The 21,217-nt window shown below is 44.3% G+C and overlaps 1 protein-coding gene across 1 annotated transcript in view; it reads right to left on the bottom strand.

Annotated features, from left to right (window-relative positions):
* Positions 1–5,618: 5,618 nt before the first annotated feature.
* Positions 5,619–21,217, bottom strand: part of LOC106610218 (hedgehog-interacting protein) — a 45,048-nt gene continuing 29,449 nt past the window's right edge. The window contains exons 9-13 of the mRNA XM_045722765.2: positions 20,191–20,314; positions 19,239–19,375; positions 15,707–15,788; positions 9,041–9,189; positions 5,619–8,772 (exon numbers count right to left, since the gene is read on the bottom strand). Of these exons, the coding sequence (XP_045578721.1) occupies positions 8,576–8,772; positions 9,041–9,189; positions 15,707–15,788; positions 19,239–19,375; positions 20,191–20,314 (689 nt within the window). The 3' untranslated portion in view covers positions 5,619–8,575. The remainder of the gene's footprint in view (positions 8,773–9,040; positions 9,190–15,706; positions 15,789–19,238; positions 19,376–20,190; positions 20,315–21,217) is intronic.

The following is a 21,217-nucleotide window of genomic DNA, read 5'->3' as shown; positions in this document are numbered from 1 at the left end:
CTCCCCCCTTTCTAGCCCTCTCTCCTCCTCCATCTCTCTCCTCCCATCCTCAACCTGTCTCCTTCCTACCTACCTGTCTCCCTGGGCCGATCCTCCCTGCCTGTAACCCCGTTCTGTGTTTACATGACAGATTGCTCCCCAGTGGGAACCTTAATTGCATCATTTCATGGATGCGAGTCAGTGCGGTGGCCTAGAAAAGGTAAACAGGGATCTGGATCCAGGGCCAGAGAGAGAGGGAGGGAGGGGGAGAGAGAGAGGCCTTTTTTTCAGTTTAGATGCCAAAAAACCAAGACTTCTCAGGCTAAGAGAGCGAGAGAGATATAGGCTCACAATCAAACACGACACATGGCGGGCAGTGATTTGGTTCTGCCTTGTTTGTTTTGATATGTGATAAGGGTTTGGGATGAATGTTTAGAGGGGGGAAGGAAAAGAAAGGTGCACATTTTGTAGGAAAGCATGTCTTCATCAGTCGGTGGCTCGGTCCGGGGAATATGAGAGTTCAGCTGCCTGGGTCGGTCATGCATTACACCAGTAGTAGTCCCTGAGTCAGCCATGTAAACACATGAAGTAATAGAATACACTACGCAATTAGGGGTGTGACAAAACCAGATACACAACCAGGGGATTGACACACACGGAAACCACCATCGATGTTTATACAGGCCAAATCCAGCTCTCGCACATAAATCAATATTGTTACAAAGCGGTGTGGGCTGTGTTGTTTTAAATCAGCCAATAGAGCAATAGGAATACTGGAATACATGAGAGCAATGTAGATAATGTACATAAATCCACCCAACTTGATAAATCATCTTTCTCATGCTGTTATGTTATGACCTCTCCATAGCGTGACATAAACGCTTCATTACATATGACACAAGCACTGATTAAATTGATGTTTTTATGTTACGTACACCAGATAGGTGCAGTAAAATGTGTTGTTTTAGTACTGAGAGCCTAGCGTACAGCATATCTGTATGGTGTATCCTTCAGTCGCCAGTTGTCGCAGTACTGTAAAATGGAACTGTACCATTAGATTACTATGGAAACCATGATTCATCCTGAAGGAGTCTGTTTAGATGTCAAGTCAGGCTGGAGCCGACGCCATAGTGATCATTTGTATACGGTACCCACCCTTCCAAGACATTGTCATTGACAGACCTTAGTGGCCTCAGCCATTATGTCTACGGCTAGACTGTATTACTAGCCATCTGTTGCAGCGCTGTAGAAATACTATATGATATATAGAGGAACATCAGTAGCCATCTGAACTCACACCCTTTTTCCTATGTACAGTGAGCTCCAAAAATATTGGGACGGTGACACATTGTTGTTTTGACTCTGTACTCCAGCACTTTGGATTTGAAATGATACAATGACTGGAGGTTAAAGTGCAGACTGCCATCTTTAAATAATAATGAGTGATAATGTATTGTGTCATTTTGGAGTCCTTTTTTTATTGTAAATAAGCATATACTATGTTTCTAAACACTTCGACATTAATGTGGATGCTACCATGATTACTGATCATCCTGAATGAATTGTGAATAATGAGGGAGTTTTTCCTAGCCACCGTGCTTGGGGTTTTAGGCTGGGTTTCTGTACAGCACTTTGAGATATCAGCTGATGTAAGAAGGGCTATATAAATACATTTGATTTGATTTGATTTGATGGATGAGAAGGTTACAGACGGACAAATATCATACTCCCAAGACATGCTAACCTCTCACCATTTCAATAACAGGGGAAGCCAGCATTTTTTGGGGGGGGGGGTATGATATTTGCTGCGTCTGTAACCTTCTCATTCATCATTATTCACGATTCATTCAGGATTATCCGTAATCATAGTAGCATCCACATGAGTGTAGAAGTGTTTAGAAACATATTCTATTCTTATTTACAATGAAAGTGACTCCATAATCTCAAAAGTTATTTACCATTAATTTCTATTGGGCCCAAAATAATCCGAAACACAACCAAAACAAACAGCAAATGCATCCAACAAATGTGTAGAGTCACAAGCTTGATGTAGTGATTGTGTGCTATGAATATGGGAACAAATACTTTAATACACATACAAGTGAATTTGTCCCAATACTTTTGGTCCCCTAAAATAGGGGGACTATGTACAAAAAGTGCTGTAATTTCTAAACGTTTCACCCGATATGGATGAAATTCCCCTCAAATTAAAGCTGACAGTCTGCTCTTGAACCTCACAGTCGTTGTATTATTTCAAATCCAAAGTGCTGTGCTGGAGTACCGAGCAAAAACAACAACAAAATGAGTCACTGTCCAAATACATTTGGAGCTCACTGTAGTGCACTATTTAGACCAGGACCTTATGAGGTAGCCCTGTGTGGTTTGGACAAGAGTAGTGCACTATTTTGGATAGATATACCATTTCAGTCCCCTATACTACAAATACGATAATGACAGGCTGTGGTCCGATTTTTGAAAAGCAACATTTTGAAACCAAAGATTTACATTTGTTCTGAGAGGTATTGCAGTTCTATAAAAGTTATACTCACTGAAATAAAATGTTTCTGGGGAAAAGGATTAAATGTATTCTTTCCCATTCAAATCACAAAGAGTCAAATGTTTTGTCATTCTTTCTCTGTCTGTCTCCCTCTGTCTGTCTGTCCTCACATAGTATTTGGTTGGACTACCTCTTCAGCTCATGTATACAATATTATGACATGCACTTCTAGCCATCTTGGTCCTACAAATATTTAGCATTCAGACTCCTCATGTTTATTCAAAGTGCTGGGTTACACTGTTTATGACAGATATGCCGGCCAGGGCCCTATGGGAGGGGGAAAAGAAAACTATTCCAAAGGAAAAGTCATGATTCATGCCACAGATAGTGTATGAACTAAAATATACGCTGCCTGCTAGCTGCTTGGACCTTGAAGCACAATTGCCCAGTTCCACTTTACGCAATTTTGATTGGCTCTAAACAGTGCACAGACAACTTAGTATTGCATTACTCTGAATACGGAGGGAGCTGCCTGAGAGGACTGTGTGGTGAGGTGGGTGGTCCAACTCCACTATCCTTACAACCAGGGAGCTTGATTGATATTTCCAGAAGGAAATTAATAATGCCATCAGTGATGGCTGTTGCTTCAGTGTGTTTGTGTGTATGTATTTGTGAGTGTGTGTGTGCGTGTGTGTGTGTAGGGAGAGGTGAAATTAAGAGTTTAGGTCTGAGCTTCATGCTCAATGCATTTAGTCCGTGAAATTTTATTAAGGTGCTTTAATGACATGTATGCCTTAAACCTACACACTTATAAAACAAGCTGCTATAAAACCAAAAAGGGTTCTCCGGCTGTCCCCATAGGAGAATCCTTTGAAGAATCCCTTTTGGTTCCAGGTAGAACCCTTTTGGGTTCCATGTAGAACCCTTCCCACAGAGAGTTCTACATTGAACCCAAAAGAGTTCTATCTGGAACCAAAAAGGGTTCTACCTGGATCCAAAAGGGGTTCTTCAAAGGGTTCTCCTATGGGGACAGCCGGAGAACCCTTTTGTGTACTATAACTACAGGATCATTTGTAACATTATCAACATTCTCATCATAAAAACTCTTCCTTTGAAAAGGAAATCCTGGGAAAGTAGTAGTGAACTCCATAGCCATTGTATGCAAGTCTTCCAATGATACTCACTAAATATCTTCTAGTGCTCTTGTCTATCAAGTCTATATCAGGGACATATGTCTCTCTCTCTAGTCTCGTTTATACCTGGAGCTAACAGGCGTCCTGTGTCCTGATCTTGTCCACATGTTTTAAATTGTGACTCTTATCGGTTTGCTGTGTCCGTATTGTGACCATATTATCCTGGTCCTTCCCTGTATGCAAATGATTTGACAGATATTATTTCGAACAAATATGTATTTATTTATTTGAATTCACATATTAATGACAGTCAATGATTTTAGAGGGAGGGATAATAACCAGTTTCCCTGTCCAGATCCATCTACACAATGTCTGCTTGACTTACATTTACATTTACATTTAAGTCATTTAGCAGACGCTCTTATCCAGAGCGACTTCCTCCGGAGGTGGGCTTGAAGATCTGATCACAATGTGTCTTGATAGTTTTCACCTGTCTAAAAATGTGGGCACCATCAAGCGGTACTGATGCACCAAGTCAGGAAACAACAGGAACCTGAACAGCTTCTATCCTCAAGCCATAAGACCGTTAAATAGTTATCAATAGCTACCTGGACTATCTGCATTGACCCTTTTTGTACTAACTAATCACATATGCTGCTGCTACTGTTTACTGTCTATCCTGTTGCCTAGTAACTTCCCTACCTACATTATATGTACATATCTACTCCAATTACCTCATACCCCTGCATATTGACTCGGTACTGGTGCCCCGTGTACACTGAGTGTACAAGAACACATTGATCTTTCCATGACATAGACTGACCAGGTGAATCAAATCAAATCAAATTGTATTTGTCCCATGCTTACTTACAGGTGAAAGCTATGATCCATTATTGATGCCACTTGTTAAATCAGTGTAGATGAAGGGGAGGAGACAGTTTATAGAAGACCCGGAAGTAAAAGCCCCGTAAGTAAGCTCTTAGTCAACACCTGTTGTTCACAAAGCATGTGACAAATAAAATTTGATTTGATTTAAACGGGGCTTCTCTCTCTTTCTCCCTCCCTCTCTGAACAGTAGCTTTGCTTAACAGACTTTTCAATTCAAGTAAACTTTAGGGAAAACTTTGGCCGATGATCCACATTGGCCCTTGGGCTGGCTTTCCCCAAACATTTCCTCAACATCCCTCTGTACACTTTACCTAGCTAGAGAAAAAACCTTCTGTGACGGTGGAAATGTGGTGAGTCAAATCAAATTTTATTTGCCACATGCTTCGTAAACAACAGAGTGTAGAATAATAGTGTAATAGTGAAATGCTCAGTGACGTACATTTAATGAAGCACTTCCCAGCACTGGGCCACAACAGACAGACAGACAGACAGACAGACAGACAGACAGACAGACAGACAGACAGACAGACAGACAGACAGACAGACAGACAGACAGACAGACAGACAGACAGACAGACAGACAGACAGACAGACAGACAGACAGACAGACAGACAGACAGACAGACAGACAGACAGACAGACAGACAGACAGAGGGGGCAACCTATGTCAATGGATAGTGTTCTTTTACTAAGCAACCATCACTTGCTTACACTGTTAATACTAATAGTGGAAGGATGTTACACTATTGATTTACACTCATAGAACAGTAAAAGACTGTCCGGCTCAACATGCCAATCTCAGAAATGTAGAAATCTAAGGCCAAATAGACTAGCTCCTGTAGACAACCTCTGTGTGCTCAGATCTAACATTACGAGGATACATTTAAGGTGAGGTCACTCTTCCACACCCTGGCAGAAGGCCTCAATCTGTCTCCATTTGTAATCATCCTGCAACAACCTATCATTTCCTTTCCTGCTGAATCAAGGATTGTTAGTCACATAGAAATAGAATGAATAGATTCTATGACTATTTTCTACAGGTTGTTATTCAAGAAGACAAATTCTGCTCTGTGCTACATCGTCATCCTAGACGTCATCATCAAACAGACACTGTGACGAGGTTTTCAGACATGCTATAAACTTTAATAGACATATAGATATTTCTGAAAAGAAACAAAAGATAGCCCTAGGTTTTATTTACAATACATGATCAAAATCAAAATCGTCACATACAGCGGCAAAAACAATTGTAGAGAACTTAAATAACTTTGTTTGCGTAACTACTTAAATAATGAAAACGGTTACTCTATTTTATTCACACCACGCCGTCTCAGCAGCTAAAATGCAAGTTTCACATTAAGTGCTAAAATTATAGTATCGACTTTACAGCATGAGTTCCATTTGACGCATTATAGACCAGAGAGAACACTGGCGAGACAGAGGTTCAACAACTGCTGTCATTGAGGATTCAGAGGAGAAAACAAACAGAGAGAGAGAGAGAGAGAGTGAGAGAGTGAGAGGAATTGGAAAACCCTGAACACTTCTAACCATGCTTAGAACGGGAACTCAAAACAAAATATGATCATAGAAATAAAGACATTCCAATTGTGTGGGGGGCAGGCACTTAAAGACAACATTGGCACAAGATGTAAGAGGTTGCTTTGCTCGTTGCTGAACTACTGTCAGGAGACTCAAGATTAATATGGTATCAAGGAATTTGCAATGGCACTATATCAAATGAACCAATCCTGATCAACCTGTAGATTAGTGGCATTATGCGATGTGTTTTATACCGTCTTCTGAAGAAAGACAACACAGATGGGCTCCAACATAATTAGAGTCTTTTTTTTAATTATCGTTTGGCTCGCCGAAAACGGTTTTGATTCCCGGCTTTGAGATGAGCAAGGTCTTCTTTATGCTGTTCATTTGTTAAGGGATCACAGTTCACCACAAAGTGGATCAAAGAAGTCTGGGTTCATACTTGACACATTTTATCATTCCATCTGTGTTATCTGAACGTCTCACAGTATGTAGAGTAGAGCGTCTGGTGTGAAACCATCTTTCATCTGATCTACCTGGAGGAACTCTTCTCATCCGATTGTGAACAGGCTCCAATAAGTTGGTGGCCTAGCGAAACTCGGGTAATTTCTAAAACAAAGACCAAACACCGACCGTTACGCTGCAGTTGAATGCCACAGACAGAGGCGTACTACGGGAAGGAAACACAGAGAGACCCTTGTGTTGTGTCTCAGTGATCGGTTCCAAACTCTTCCATTCAGGTGTAGACATGCATGGCCTTTAACACACGGTGCTGATCTGTACTGCACATGTCGCTGTGTGTTTTTATACAGTGGAAAAACACTGCATACGTTTTGTGTTAGCAAAAAAAACAACAAAAAACATGATTTATTTTAAGCTTAATGCAAAACCACTTTCTACAAACACCGTCCTCTCCCATACATTATCACAGTTAAAAAAATAAACCCTCCTCTATCAAAACAATAGTAATGCTATATTATTTAGCAAGGCTAAGTAGTACTTAGTTCAGCTCTTTATGTATGAAATATACATCAGCTTCTGTCCCTTTATAACTACCACTGAAGTTGTGTAGCGAGTGTGTGTGTGTGTGTGTGTGTGTGTGTGTGTGTGTGTGTGTGTGTGTGTGAGAGAGAGAGAGAGAGATTAAGAGTGAGATTTGACCTGCTGCGTGCCACTGTGTTAGTGTGCGACAATGTCACTGCTGTAGGACACCGTACTAGTCCCAACATAATCGTCTGCCCTTGATTGTGAAACACAAAAAATCATTACATTACAGTGCGTGGAGTTGATGACTCCATTTCAAATGTATGAAACTGGCGTTGACATTGGGAGTGCAAAGCTACGAGCTCTATCCTAACAATGTCATAGGCTCTGTCCCTAATGGCACCCTTGTTCCGTATGTAGCTCACTATTTTTGACGTGGGCCCATAGGGCTCTGGCCAAAAGTAGTGCACTATACGGGGAATAGGGTGCCATTTGGGACACAACCATATAAACTCTATAGATCTATAGATACCTGTTGAGTCCAAAGACACTCATTCTTCAGCTATGGATCCATTCTGTACATTGGCAGCATGTCAAGTGAGCGATGAACAACAAATCTATACCGCTGTATCATAACGTAGCTTTTTCTATGAAGATGTGCCCACAAAACATCACCCGGAGAGAACAGTGGGTCAAAATAACAATAATCATTATTATTACTGTGACATTGGTCTATTGGTCGTTCATATTAGTGCCTTTAGACAATATAGTACAGGACTCTGTATGGGGCTCTATACACGGCACAGTAAGATTATCAGAAACTCTTCAGTCAGTGTCAGTATTATTGCATTGCTGATGCTGAAGAGATTGGCATGTTCATTTAAAGGCTGTATATAGACTGTGTTTTGTTGGTGAAGGCAGACCCAAAGCTAACCCTCAGTATTCGGCTGTCCACTCTCCAGTCCCGGGGGATAACTTATGTCACCACGCCTCCGCCCGCCTCGCCGTGTTTCAGCTCAGCCGACTCCTTTTCGCTCTCTGTAAGGCTTCAGTCAAAATGGCCGCTGTTTTTTTGTTGTTGTGTGGAGAGAACGCGAGGGGGTCTCCCTCTGTTCTCAGCAGGGGTGCAGTGCTAATATCAAGTCATCTGCATGGGGGTTCCAGAGTGGGAGAGAGAGAAGGAGAGGAACTTTCTCCTGGAGAAGAAGAGTATAAAAGAGCTTATGTAGCCACAGTGGAGGTCCAACCATTAGACCATAGACGACGATTGCCATGCATTCAACCATCACGTTGCTGTGTCTGTCTGTGTGATGGTCTCTGGAGGGATGCTTGGCCTGGATGCCTGGTGTACGTAGCCTACCGGAGCTTATGGGCAGGAAGATGACCAGAGTCTGGGTGTTGACGGGGACAGGGTACGTCCAGACAGGGGGGTGTGTCTCTGGGGTGAATCACGGAGGAGGGAGGCTCTGCTTGGGCTTCTCCGGTGGTTGAGTAAGGGGGCCCGGGGGAAGAAGGGGGGGGGGGGGGAGTGGGAGTAGACCCCCTCCCCATGCCCCTATACCATGTAGCTAGTGAGGTTCAGCAGGTACGAGGTCATGTCTATGATGTGGTCCAGGATGCCGTCCTCCTCCTGGTCGCTAGGCATGCCCCGCTCACCCTTCTCACACTGGGCGCCCGAGTAGCCGCTCTTACACAGGCAGTTGTGGGGCTCAACACACACGCCACCGTTACGACAGGCCGGCTCGCATTTAGCTGTGAGAGAGAGAGAGACAGAGAGGATATCTTGACAAGCGATAACAAAACATTAATAAACACGTTATGTGGGTCCACTATGGATCCAAAGTAGTCTATTTGATACATATAAACATTACTCAAGATATACAGTAGAATTCTTCACATTATTGTGTAACTCTTGTTATACAGTAGGTCTCAGCTACTCTGCAGAGGGTTATTATGTAATGTTATACTAATATCCTAGGTTATGGTTGAACACTTCAAACAGCACTTTTCTCTGACTCACCCACTCTGCAGAAGGGTCCCTCCCAGCCGGTGCTGCAGCAACACTTCCCGGTGGGGGTACAGTGTCCGTTCTTACACTGCCGTGAGCAGGCCGTTCCCAGCAGCTCCGGGGCCTCCACCTGTCTCTGACACTCCTTAGGGACCGCGGGCCTGCAGGGGCCACACAGGGAGGGCAACGGTCACACACTCTAAAGGCTCATGCGCACTGTTCTGAGGCATTACATACGGATATGTGGCCTTTCTTTCACACACCATATTCTCACACATACACACACACACACAGAGGCAGCAGCAGTGGTGCCATAGCAGCAGAACATTTAACTGGCTCCACCAGAATGTGCCTTTACATAACATTGATGTGATGGAAAGGAGTCATGGAGGGAGAATGAATGAATGTTTGAGTACGGACAGACTCTGTGTGTGACAGGGTTCTTTCTGGAATATTCTGTTTCTGGAATGTTGTTAATGAGTTTTTGAGTATAATAATTCATTTGGATCATCAGAGGTTGGGAGGCTGGGGGAATGGTGGACTGACTGAATGGCTGGACCAGGGTTTTATTTCCACTGAGGACATGTGTGTGTGTGTGTGTGTGTGTGTGGTGTGTGTGTGTGTGGTGTGTGTGTGTGTGTGTGTGTGTGTGTGTGTGTGTGTGTGTGTGTGTGTGTGTGTGTGTGTGTGTGTGTGTGTGTGTGTGTGTGTCTAAGCCACCGGGAACAGGCCACCGGGAACAGCCATTCGCTGCTGCAATTCAGCATGACGCGTTCTACGTGATGGAATTCAAATGTGAATTGCCTGTTGGCTTGTGTGTGTTTCTGTGTGTGTGGATGGGGCCAAACAGCATCGACTAATGAGGCAAGACAAGCCTCAGCCAGGCAGTGTATTGACATATCCATCAGGCACTCACACACACACACACACACACACACACACACACACACACACACACACACACACACACACACACACACACACACACACACACACACACACACACACACACACACACACACACACACACACACACACACACACACACACACACAGTGGTATGGAAAACAGAGAGCCTGGTGGGAGTGCTGTGGAGTGGTCAGTGCATGTGTGTAGAGTCTGTTATGATGATAATGATGCTGGACTCTCTGCCTGCCGGACTCTCTGCCTGCCGGACTCTCTGCCTGCCGGACTCTCTGCCTGCCGGACTCTCTGGGCGCTGTAGAGACCTAACGCTGTAGATAAATAACGCTGAGAGAGAATGCTGTAGAGATAATGCTGTAGAGACATCTAATGCTATATCGAGATAATCCTGGAGAGAATATAATGCTGTAGAGAGATAATGCCGTAGAGAGATAATGCTGTACATGGATAATGTTGGTGAGAGCTCTAATGCTGTAGAGAGATAATGCTGGGGAGAGCTCTAATGCTGTAGAGAGATAATGCTATAGAGAAATAATGCTAAGGAGATCTAATGACCAATGGACAGACAGGAGCCACAACTGAATGTGATATTGGGGTCTGGTTGTGAATGAACTGACTTACTGACTGTGGTTGGTTAGTGCTCAAAGGAGGGGCTCCTGGCCTGTGTTGTGTGTGTGAGTGAGTGAGTGAGTGAGTGAGTGAGTGAGTTAGGGGGTCCTAGTCAGGGTTCTGGGGGTATGTGAGTGGGGCGTCGGACACCGTGGCTGGGAGAGTGTTGTTCTGACAGCCACATTGACTGATGGCAGTCCCGGGGCAGTACCAGAGCCTAGAGGGGGTCTGTAGGGGGGTGGAGGGGTGGGGGGGTGGGGGGGCGATTCCCATGCTCCGCTCCCCTCAGCACCCACCCAACCCTGTGCCTTTTCTCATCCACACTCTGGGCCTTTGTTGTGACAGGCTGCACGTAGTTAAAACTGAGAGAAGGAGGGACAGAAAGAGAGAGGGTGGGAGAGTGATGGAGTTGGGAGAAAGAGACCAGGGTGAGAGAGAGAGAAAAGGGGGACAGCTAGTCCCTGGAGGATTGGGGTACAACACTGTTAATAGTGTCAGGCGGGCAGGGGTCAGCCACGGCTATTGCCCCTCATCAGTTTGTATTAGTGCCATGGGTGGCCATGGTCCCGGGTGAAAACAACACCTGCCGGAGCGCCACTTGACAAAGGCAGCTGGGTCAACAGGCACTGTGGGAATGTATAAACTCGGCGAGAACACTTGCATAAAACACAGACTGATGAAGACTGATAATTTAAAGGAGGGCTGCTTATTAGTTTGAGTGTCCACGGGGCTGGGCCGGGCTGGTCCCAATGATTTATATATACACTAGATGACTAATACGGGGCGCTGTTTTGAAGCCCCCTGAGCCTCCATCGTTGTAAAAAAAAAATTGGAAGCTTTAGAAATGCATTTATTAATGTCTACATTCGCTTTTTGCCACATTCATTCTATTACAGACACCTTAATGCATCATCTTAAATTATATTATGTGAGCTAAACATAAAAATTTAAAATTAAAAAAAATATAAAACATAAAGTATATATATTTTTTATTACTAATGTTACTGTCCCCGCTACAACCAAAAAATACTTCAATACATGTAATTTTGAACTTAAAACATTTAATTGAAATACTGTAGAATTCCATTAATTCCTATGGAGGACTGCTCCTACTGGGGGAGGGCCAATATGGCCGACCGGTGGCTTCAAAAACCTCTCAATGGCCAATGCATATCATCAGCCATCTAGTGCTTGTATACATTATTGGCTGGTTCCCAACACTCTTAGAAAAAAGGGTTCCAAAGGGGTTCTTCGGCTGTCCCCATAGGAGAACCTTTTTTGGTTACAGGTAGAACCCTTTTTGGTTACATGTAGAACCTTTTTAGGTTCCATTTAGAACCATCTGTGTTCTACCTGGAACCATACAGCGTTCTTCAAACGGTTCTCAAATGTGGACAGCTGAAGAACCCTTTGAGGTTCTAGATAGCTTCTTTTTTTCAAAGTGTAGTCCTAGTGGCTGAATGGAGGAGGGAGGCGGGGTGGTGGTGGGGGGGGGGGGGGGGGGGGAGGGATGTATGGAGCTCTGCTTGGCTCAGCTGCCTCCCTTCCCACCTCCCCCTTTGTTCCAGAACAGGAGACATCAGCCAGGGACCATATGCTGAGCCTGATCCCTGATCAGCTCCCTCTTATTCACAACACAGCCCTCTTTATAAGATCTCACCGCCTCAAAAGTCACCCCAGATCAAATCATACAGCTGATTGATATAGGGGATGCTATTAGTGAGGGATACTCTAGCGACTATCAGATTTATTTCACTTAAAGCTTTGATAGTGATGGGTGACTGGTAGCCTGGGAGTTGGTGGGGAGGGCTTTGGGAAGGAATGTGTTGGGGCTATGTGCTGGGGCTTGCTTGATTGGCATGAGGTGTATGTGAGAAAAAAGCCCTGGAGTGGTGTACATTGTGCCTCCCAACAATGGCTAAATCAAACGGCCCAGTGTGAGTCCTTTGGCTGTTTTGTCATCCGGCTCCATTGTTTGGGGGCTTCTTTGTGGCTTCATCCCTTGTTTTAATTGTGTCAGAAATGTACTGTGTATTGTAGGAGCCAGGGCCATTCAGTGGAGCAGCTTTGTCAAGGGCAGGACCACAGTAGTGCAGCAGCAAGATTTAGGAGGGACATCTGAATAAAGGAGCTGGCTTTTTTTAGCCAGCATATCGGGAGCTGGGAGCTATCTTACAACACACACACACACACAAACACACACCTCCCCCCCCAGTACTTCCTGTAATTTGTGACTTCCATAGTGACTTCATAAAGGAGGTCCCAGAGCCCTATTCTCTGTCCACTGGGTCTTCTCAACCTCTTTACTCAACACAATTCAATCAGAGGACTGCACCTGACTCAACTAAACCCTAAACTGTGTGAAAAGTATATTATGACACAGGATAACCATTTCCTCCCTCTTCGGACAAAAGCCTGTTTAGATGGAAAGACCAAAAAATGTATTACTGTTATCAGCAGGAGTTGTTACTGTTTCAATGGTCTCGCTACGAAAAGGATTTCTCCCCCATTCAGGTTCCAGACGGAATGGTGAGGACTGGATAGAATTTGGTTTTGAATAAAACGTGGCTCTGTCCCTTCCATTCTTATACGCGATAAACAACCTGGCAGTTACATACTGTACAGCTTTACAATGTGGCCATTGACAACCCCCACATAACCAACCCACCCAATACCTGGAGGCTGTGTTTGTTTGTGCCTCTCCTCTCTCAAGGAATGAAGCCTCCTCCTCTGCTTCTAAATGGATGTTAGCACCAGAAATAAATACAAGTCTCTCTCTCTCTCTCTCTCTCTCTCTCTCTCTCCCATGGGGACCTGAGATAAGACATATTCAATGAAGCATTGCATGTCTCAATCAGACATTATACTGATCTAATTATAGAAAAGAGGGGAAAAGGAAAAATGAAAAACAGAGCTGAAACCCGTTGAAGCCTTGGGGAAGACAGCATATCGTGTGTGAGTGTGATGCATATGGACTAGGTTTCAATCCCGGGCAAGGCCGCAAGGTATTTTTAAACAGCTCTGTCTCCTTCCACAGTAGAGCCAGTAAACAATGCCACATGATCCTACTCTGCCTCTGTGTTGTATATTTACAAATGAAATCTCTCTCAGTCCAGAATTTCCACGGCAGTGTCCACATGGGACAGACACAACATATAATGATGTTACTGAGACGCATGGTGGCCTATTTATTATTGGACGGTACCCGACTGACAAACAAATACCTACAAATGAAGTCGGCGCGCTGCCGGGACGTGTGTTTACCCCAAAACATTGCAGAGGGGTTTAGGTGATTTTCCTCTTTCACTCCCCTCCGCAGTCTCCTACCTCCTAACGCCCCCCTCCTCTTCCCCAAACATACATGTAATGAAAACACCATGTGGGTGGATGGTGGATGTTGTGGGACCCCCGGACCACCACAGGCTCGCCTCTCAGAAATACAAGTGTTCTGTAAAGGAGGAGGGTGAGGGGGCGCCAGGTACCCCAGGAGGGGTAGAGGAGGACGGGTGGCCCACCAGACGTGATAACGCAGCAAGGTCAGAAACATTAGCTGCCCCCTTCCCTCCCCCTCTCCATCCTCCCTGTAACGAGATACTAATAACGAAGTGAGTGAGTGTGTGTGTGTGTGTGTGTGTGTGTGCGCGTGCGTAGAAGCCGGACTCCCAGCACCACACAGGCCACTATACAGACTAAACAAGCCCAAAATATGGGTGGAAAGAATTGTTGTTTGGGAAAAATGTGTCCATGCCAAAAAACATAAATAAAACGTTGTGCGGGGCAGCAAGGGGCCCGTAGAAACATCTGTGTCGTAATTAATTGTGACTTGGTTGGTACTGTTGTCACCTTAGCAATAATTCACCAGGGATCTGTTTCTATTGTCCCACACAGGTAAGCACACATACACGCAAGCACACACACACACACACTCCAATAAAGTGAAATGGACTTAAGGAAACATTATTCTGTCGCCTTCCTGGACTTAACTCCCACTGTAAGCCCAGTGAAATGTTTTTAGATGCTCCACATGCCTCCTTGCCAACTTCACTTAAGCTGAAGAACCTAAACCTACATGAGGATCTCGAGTTCTCCATTCCAGTGTGCTGAAAAGGGGGACTGGATGATTTCTGGGTGGCTGAGGGTGGAAAGACACAGCTTGATGAGCGATTGGTTTGAATTAGAAAGTGAGAGGATCTGGTTGTGTTCAATGTAATTTCTCATGATTCAGACTATATATGAGTGACATTCAAGGCCTACACATGTCTCAGATGTTGGCTGCGGTGGAGGGGGACTTCATACACCCCATGTACGTACCTCCTGGTGTGCTGGGAGAAATGTTTTTCACATGTACTAGGGTTGACGCTAACACCATTTGTTAAAGATTCATGATTATCGAAAATATTGAATAGAGTAAAACACATGGTAAAATGTTTAGCACGCATACAACAATGATTAACAGGCACCCATCTCCTCTAGTAATATTTACCACCAGGAACTCCAGCACATTATCAGCTGTGTGCCACCTGGATTGTTGGGACGCAGCGGAGCACATTGTTGGGACACAGCATCCCTTCATTAAAACCCAAACCACCAGATATTCCAGTCACATGTAACAAATCCCTCCCTACGACTATGAGGAAAACATTACCACTCGTCGACAGGTGCCCTCCGTTCTCTTTAGGAGTGTATAAGCAGCCCTGTCAAACGCTACGAAAATACCCAGCGAGCCACGTGTGCTCGCTCTCTCTCTCTCTCTCTCTCTCCCCTCTCCTCACTCTCTCTCCTCTCTCTTTCCTCTCTCTCTTTCTTCTCTCCTATCCTCCCTCTCTCTCTCTAACAGGGCCCGCTGGTAGTGCTGGTGTTAGAAACGGTATGCTTACTCTCCAATTACCACGCTGAGATTTGTGTTGGCCGGGGAACCGGCCGTTGTGTGATGATTTGTTTAAGGGGATAAGAGCCCTGGTGTGTGCGTGCCTGTGTGTGATGTATTGGAGAGGTGTAGAAAACAAGGGATGGAGGGAGGTATGACGTTCCCTCTCCCTGTGAAGTTGTGATCCTGCACTGCCACTATATCTGCTGTGTGTAGATATATGGGCAGGCCACAGACACACATGCGCGCGCACACACAAAGAAAGTTGTGTTCTTTACCTTTTAGGGTCCACTAGCTTGTAGAGCTTCCCACTGTGTGACTGAGCCATGTTTTTACTGGTGGCCAGGATGTACACTTCACCTGGGGGTGAGGAGAACAGGGGTTACATGGGAAATGTAGTCCAGGCATCAGCCCTATCTAGAGAGAGCAAATTAGAGAAGAGAAAGTGAGAGCGAGAGAGAGAGAGGGAGAGAAGAGAGAGAAAGAGAGAGAGAGAGAGAGAGAGAGAGAGAGAGAGAGAGAGAGAGAGAGAGAGAGGGGGAGAGAAGAGAGAGAACGAGAGAAAGAGAGAGAGGGAGAGAAGAGAGAGAAAGAGAGAGAGAGAGAGAGAGAGAGAGAGAGAGAGAGAGAGAGAGAAAAGGGCAACCAGTTAAGAAGCCCTGTTGCCACAAGAAAAGGGCAACCTGTGAAGACCAGCATTGTAAATACAACCCATATATTTATGTTTATTTATTTTCCCTTTTGTACTTTATCTATTTGCACATAATTTGATATTTGTAATGTCTTTATTCTTTTGGAACTTTTGTGAGTGTAATATTTACTGTTCATTTGTATTGGTTATTTCACTTTTGTGAAAGTTCACTTGCTTTGGCAATGTTAACATACAGTTGAAGTCGGAAGTTTACATACACCTTAGCCAAATATATTTAAATCAGTTTTCATAATTCCTGACATTTAATCCTAGTAAAAATTCCCTGTCTTAGGTCAGTTAGGATCACCACTTTATTTTAAGAATGTGAAATGTCAGAATAATAGTAGAGAGAACTATATATTTCAGCTTTTATTTCTTTCATCACATTCCCAGTGGGTCAGAAGTTTACATACACTCAATTTGTATTTGGTAGCATTGCCTTTAAATTGTTTAACTTGGGTCAAACATTTCGGGTAGCCTTCCACAAGCTTCCCACAATAGGTTGGGTGAATTTTGGCCCATTCCTCCTGACAGAGCTGATGTAACTGAGTCAGGTTTGTAGGCCTCCTTGCTCGCACACACTTTTTCACTTTTTCAGATTTTCTATAGGATTGAGGTCAGGGCTTTGTTGTCCTTCAGCCATTTTGCCACAACTTTGGAACTATGCTTGGAACCATTGTCCATTTGGAAGACCCATTTGCAACCAAGCTTTAACGTCCTGACTGATGTCTTGAGATGGTGCTTCAATATATCCACATCATTTTCCTCCCTCATGATGCCATCTATTTTGTGAAGTGCACCAGTCCCTCCTGCAGCAAAGCACCCCCACAACATGATGCTGCCATCCCCGTGCTTCACAGTTTGGATGGTGTTCTTCGGCTTGCAAGCCTCCCCCTTTTTCCTCCAAACATAATGATGGTCATTATGGCCAAACAGTTCTATTTTTGTTTCATCAGACCAGAGGACATTTCTCCAAAAAGTACGATCGTTGTCCCCATGTGCAGTTGCAAACCGCAGTCTGGCTTTTTTATGGCGGTTTTGGAGCAGTGGCTTCTTCCTTGCTGAGCGGCCTTTCAGGTTATGTCGATATAGGACTCATTTTACTGTGGATATAGATACTTTTGTACCTGTTTCCTCCAGCATCTTCACAAGGTCCTTTGGTGTTGTTCTGGGATTGATTTGCACTTTTCGCACCAAAGTACGTTCATCTCTAGGAGACAGAACGCGTCTCCTTCCTGAGCGGTATGACGGCTGTGTGGTCCCATGGTGTTTATACTTGCGTACTATTGTTTGTATAGATGAACGTGGTACCTTCAGGCATTTGGAAATTGCTCCCAATGATGAACCAGACTTGTGGAGGTCTACAATTTTTTTTGATTTTCCCGAAGAGGCACTGAGTTTGAAGGTAGGCCTTGAAATATATCCACAGGTACACCTCCAGTTGACTCAAATTATGTCAATTAGCCTATCAGAAGCTTCTAAAGCCATGACATAATTTTCTGGAATTTTCCAAGCTGTTTATAGGCACAGTCAACTTAGTGTATGTAAACTTCTGACCCACTGGAATTGTGATACAGTGAATTATAAGTGAAATAATCTGTCTGTAAACAATTATTGGGAAAATAACTTGTGTCATGCACAAAGTAGATGTTCTAACCGACTTGCCAAAACTATAGTTTGCTAACAAGAAATTTGTGGCGTGGTTGAAAAACAAGTTTTAATGGCTCCAACATAAGTGTATGCAAACTTCCAAATTCAACTGTATGTTTCCCATGCCAATAGACCCGTTAAATTGATATTGAAATTGAGAGAGAAACAGAGAGAAGAGAAGAGGCCCTGCTCAGGGTCCCTGCAGCGCTGCACTTGCCATGGGACTTGGGAGAGAGTGAGTATCACGGGACAACTGAATACTCCTGACTGGAACCAGGCGAGTCATTTAATGAGGAGCAAGCCCACAACACGGCTCCATAAGAGGACAAATTGTAAACATGTGTCAATGGGGCCCTGTTGTGGGAAGCCAGCCCAGCTCAGCACAGCCCTCCACCATTCGCCTACCCCCGCCCCATTTACAAATCATGAACAAAAGCAAAAATCTTGAACTAACACCACGCCAAGATACTGGCAAGTCCCATGGTTAACCCTGTGTGCCCGCTGTATGCCAATATGGATAATTAGTTTTCTGCAAAACATGAGCTCACAGTGAGTCCTTTTGTCAAACGGGGATACAATGAATTGGGTTCAGTGGGTTTGTTGATGTAGCGAACCTAACCTCACCTAAGATGGTATGACTGGCAGGCTGGTAAACAATAACACAGACCAGAAACATTCATCACCAGGTGGCCAACTACATGTCATATCAGTAGGCTCTTTGAGGCCTGGTGCTATCGTATGGAAATGACCATATAATCCTTCAGGAAGCAGGGAGACTTTAATATCCTGCTGCTGGAACGTGCCATGGAGGAAAGGTGACACGGCGGGAAGGGATGGAGGTATTAGTTTCCCTCACACAGCGTGTGTGACCTCTGTTGGTTTTCTGGTCCAATATCATGAATATCACTCGAATAACGGCTTGAATTTGAGACTCCGCCGACGTTTTTCCCCTCACTTCCTAATCTCGGAAACTCAATTGGAGCCGTCTTGTTTCTAAACCCAACCGAGTGGAAACATGTTGAACATTGACATCTCACTCCAGGGATGTACTATGTAAATACATGTACCATTGTTCCATATACAATGCCCCAATGATTCTGAACTAGAGTTTTCCACAGTTTTGACAATCTGTCATTGGGTGTAAACACGGATTTCAGGATGGCTTGACACTCTGCAATCTATCTACTGCATCCAGACCCTTTGTTGACAAAAGCTTTCACTCATAACATCAGCTCAGATGTAGAGAGACACCCAGAAACACACAGAAAATGCCATATAATAATGTGGCTATACATGTAGGGGCCAGTCTTTAGACTAGAGAGAGTTGGGTTAAATCCCAAATGGCACTCTATTCCCTATTTAGTGCACTACTTTCAACAAGGGCCCATAGTGCTCTGGTCAAAAAGGACTGCACTATATTGGGAATAGGGTACCATTTTGGAAACAGCCTTTGTGCTGGTTCTACTGACCTAGTTGGTCCTCTCCGAAGCCCAGGATATGTCCCACCAGAGCGGAGCCACAGGAGCTGCTGGTCCCCAGACACAGAGCTTTTTCCTGCCACTGGTCCCTCGCCGCCGCTGAGCCCTTCTGGAGGATCCGCAGGTTCCTGAAACGCACACATACGCACACACACAAAAACACAGCACAACATCAGCACACTGTTACAGTAATGCTAGCATTAAGCACAGGTCAGGGGTCAGCAAAAACGGCACATTGTTTCCTTCCAGGTCACAGCACAACAGTCTTGTGTTTCAGTGCCTTAGTGTGCATGAAGTCTTTTGGTTTCCAAATAAACATGATGCCAAAATCCTCCTCGCCCTTTCACAACAACGTGCCCCTCAAAAACTGAAATGAGACTAAGTGGCTGCGAGTCATTTTTCCAAACACATTGCCATGATGTCTCAATAGCGTACTTCCTTCAGAGTCTTTATTTCCTTTGTTTATTCAAGAGGCGAGGTTTGACTTCAGCAAGAGAGGAAGATTAATTATCAACCAATGAGACGTGTGAACAACACGAGGCCGTAGCCAAACGGACCAACCAACCGGGGCAGGAAATCACGTCTCCATTTACAGTGAATGAGCCTGAGCAGTAGTAGTGTCAGTAATGTGATAGTAATGTTTTCCCCCCAACGTGGATGGAACACTGGGTTTATGTTGGCACGGTGACCATGGACAGAATCAGGGGATGGACGTCAATTGGCATAGTGTTTACCTCAGAGTTACGTTCACCATAGCAAAGTTGGGTTACTGAACACAGCTGTTTGTGTTTGTTCAATCCAAAGTCAATGAACACTAGAACCGTTTGAGAATGTTCCAAATGAGAAAACAATGACGTTTGATTCAAACTAGCTACACATTTAATCTAGATCATTTGACGATAAATAAAAACCCTGTTATAATATTTAGAACTTATAAACTTACCCGTTCTTGTCTCCGAACACATAGCTCCCGTAGAGCCTTCTGGACTGACAGCCTCTGTAGATGAACCCTCCCACAGGTGCTGCTCCTCCACTGGTCGCCAGGTCAAAGATGGACGCCTCGTTCTCTACAGAAACACACAGATACACAGGCCTCAGATCAGTATCATTAAGATGGATGCCTCGTTCTCTACAGAAACACACAGATACACAGGCCTCAGATCAGTATCATTAAGATGGATGCCTCGTTCTCTACAGAAACACACAGATACACAGGCCTCAGATCAGTATCATTAAGATGGACGACTCGTTCTCCACAGAAACACACAGGTACAGGCCTCAGATCAGTATCATTAAGATGGACGCCTCGTTCTCTACATAAATACAGATACACAGGCCTCAGATCAGTGTAATTACAGAGGCTGTGTCCCAAATTGCACCCCATTGTCTTTAAAGTGCACTATTCTTTAACCAAGGCCCATAGAGCTCTGGTCAAAAGTAGTGCACTATACATATAGTGCACTATACACAGTATATAGTGCCATATGACACTTAGACAGAGTTAGATCTCTACAAGCTCCAAAAAACAAATGCAGAACGATTGTGGTATTTTAAGTCAATTTGAGTATCCCTCCCAAAAAAGTAACTTTTGGAACATATAGCATTTGTCAAAAGTTATTTTTTTCAGCCTAAGATAGCTGTCATTTGACAGCTTGACCAAAATATGACTAGCTACATCTTAGATATTACACATATAATATGGGTATTGCAGGGAGTTTCACTCTGTTTATTCCCTACAGTCATAGAAAAAAAGTTCCAAAAGGGTTCTGTGGCTGTCCCCTTAGGAGAACCCTTTTCGATTCCAGGTAGAACCCCTTCTTGGGGTTCTACAAAGGGTGCTCCTTTGAGGACAGCCGAAGAACCCTTTTTGGTTCTAGATAGCACCTTTTTTTCTAAGAGTGTACAATAGTATTCTCTGTGGTGGCAAACATGGCACCATACCTTCACTCTGCACCTGGAGCTGCCATGGT

This window comes from Salmo salar, chromosome 08 (assembly GCF_965601325.2).
Source record: "Salmo salar chromosome 08, fSalSal1, whole genome shotgun sequence".
Lineage (NCBI taxonomy): Eukaryota > Metazoa > Chordata > Actinopteri > Salmoniformes > Salmonidae > Salmo > Salmo salar.
This window is presented reverse-complemented; position numbering and strand designations above follow the sequence as displayed.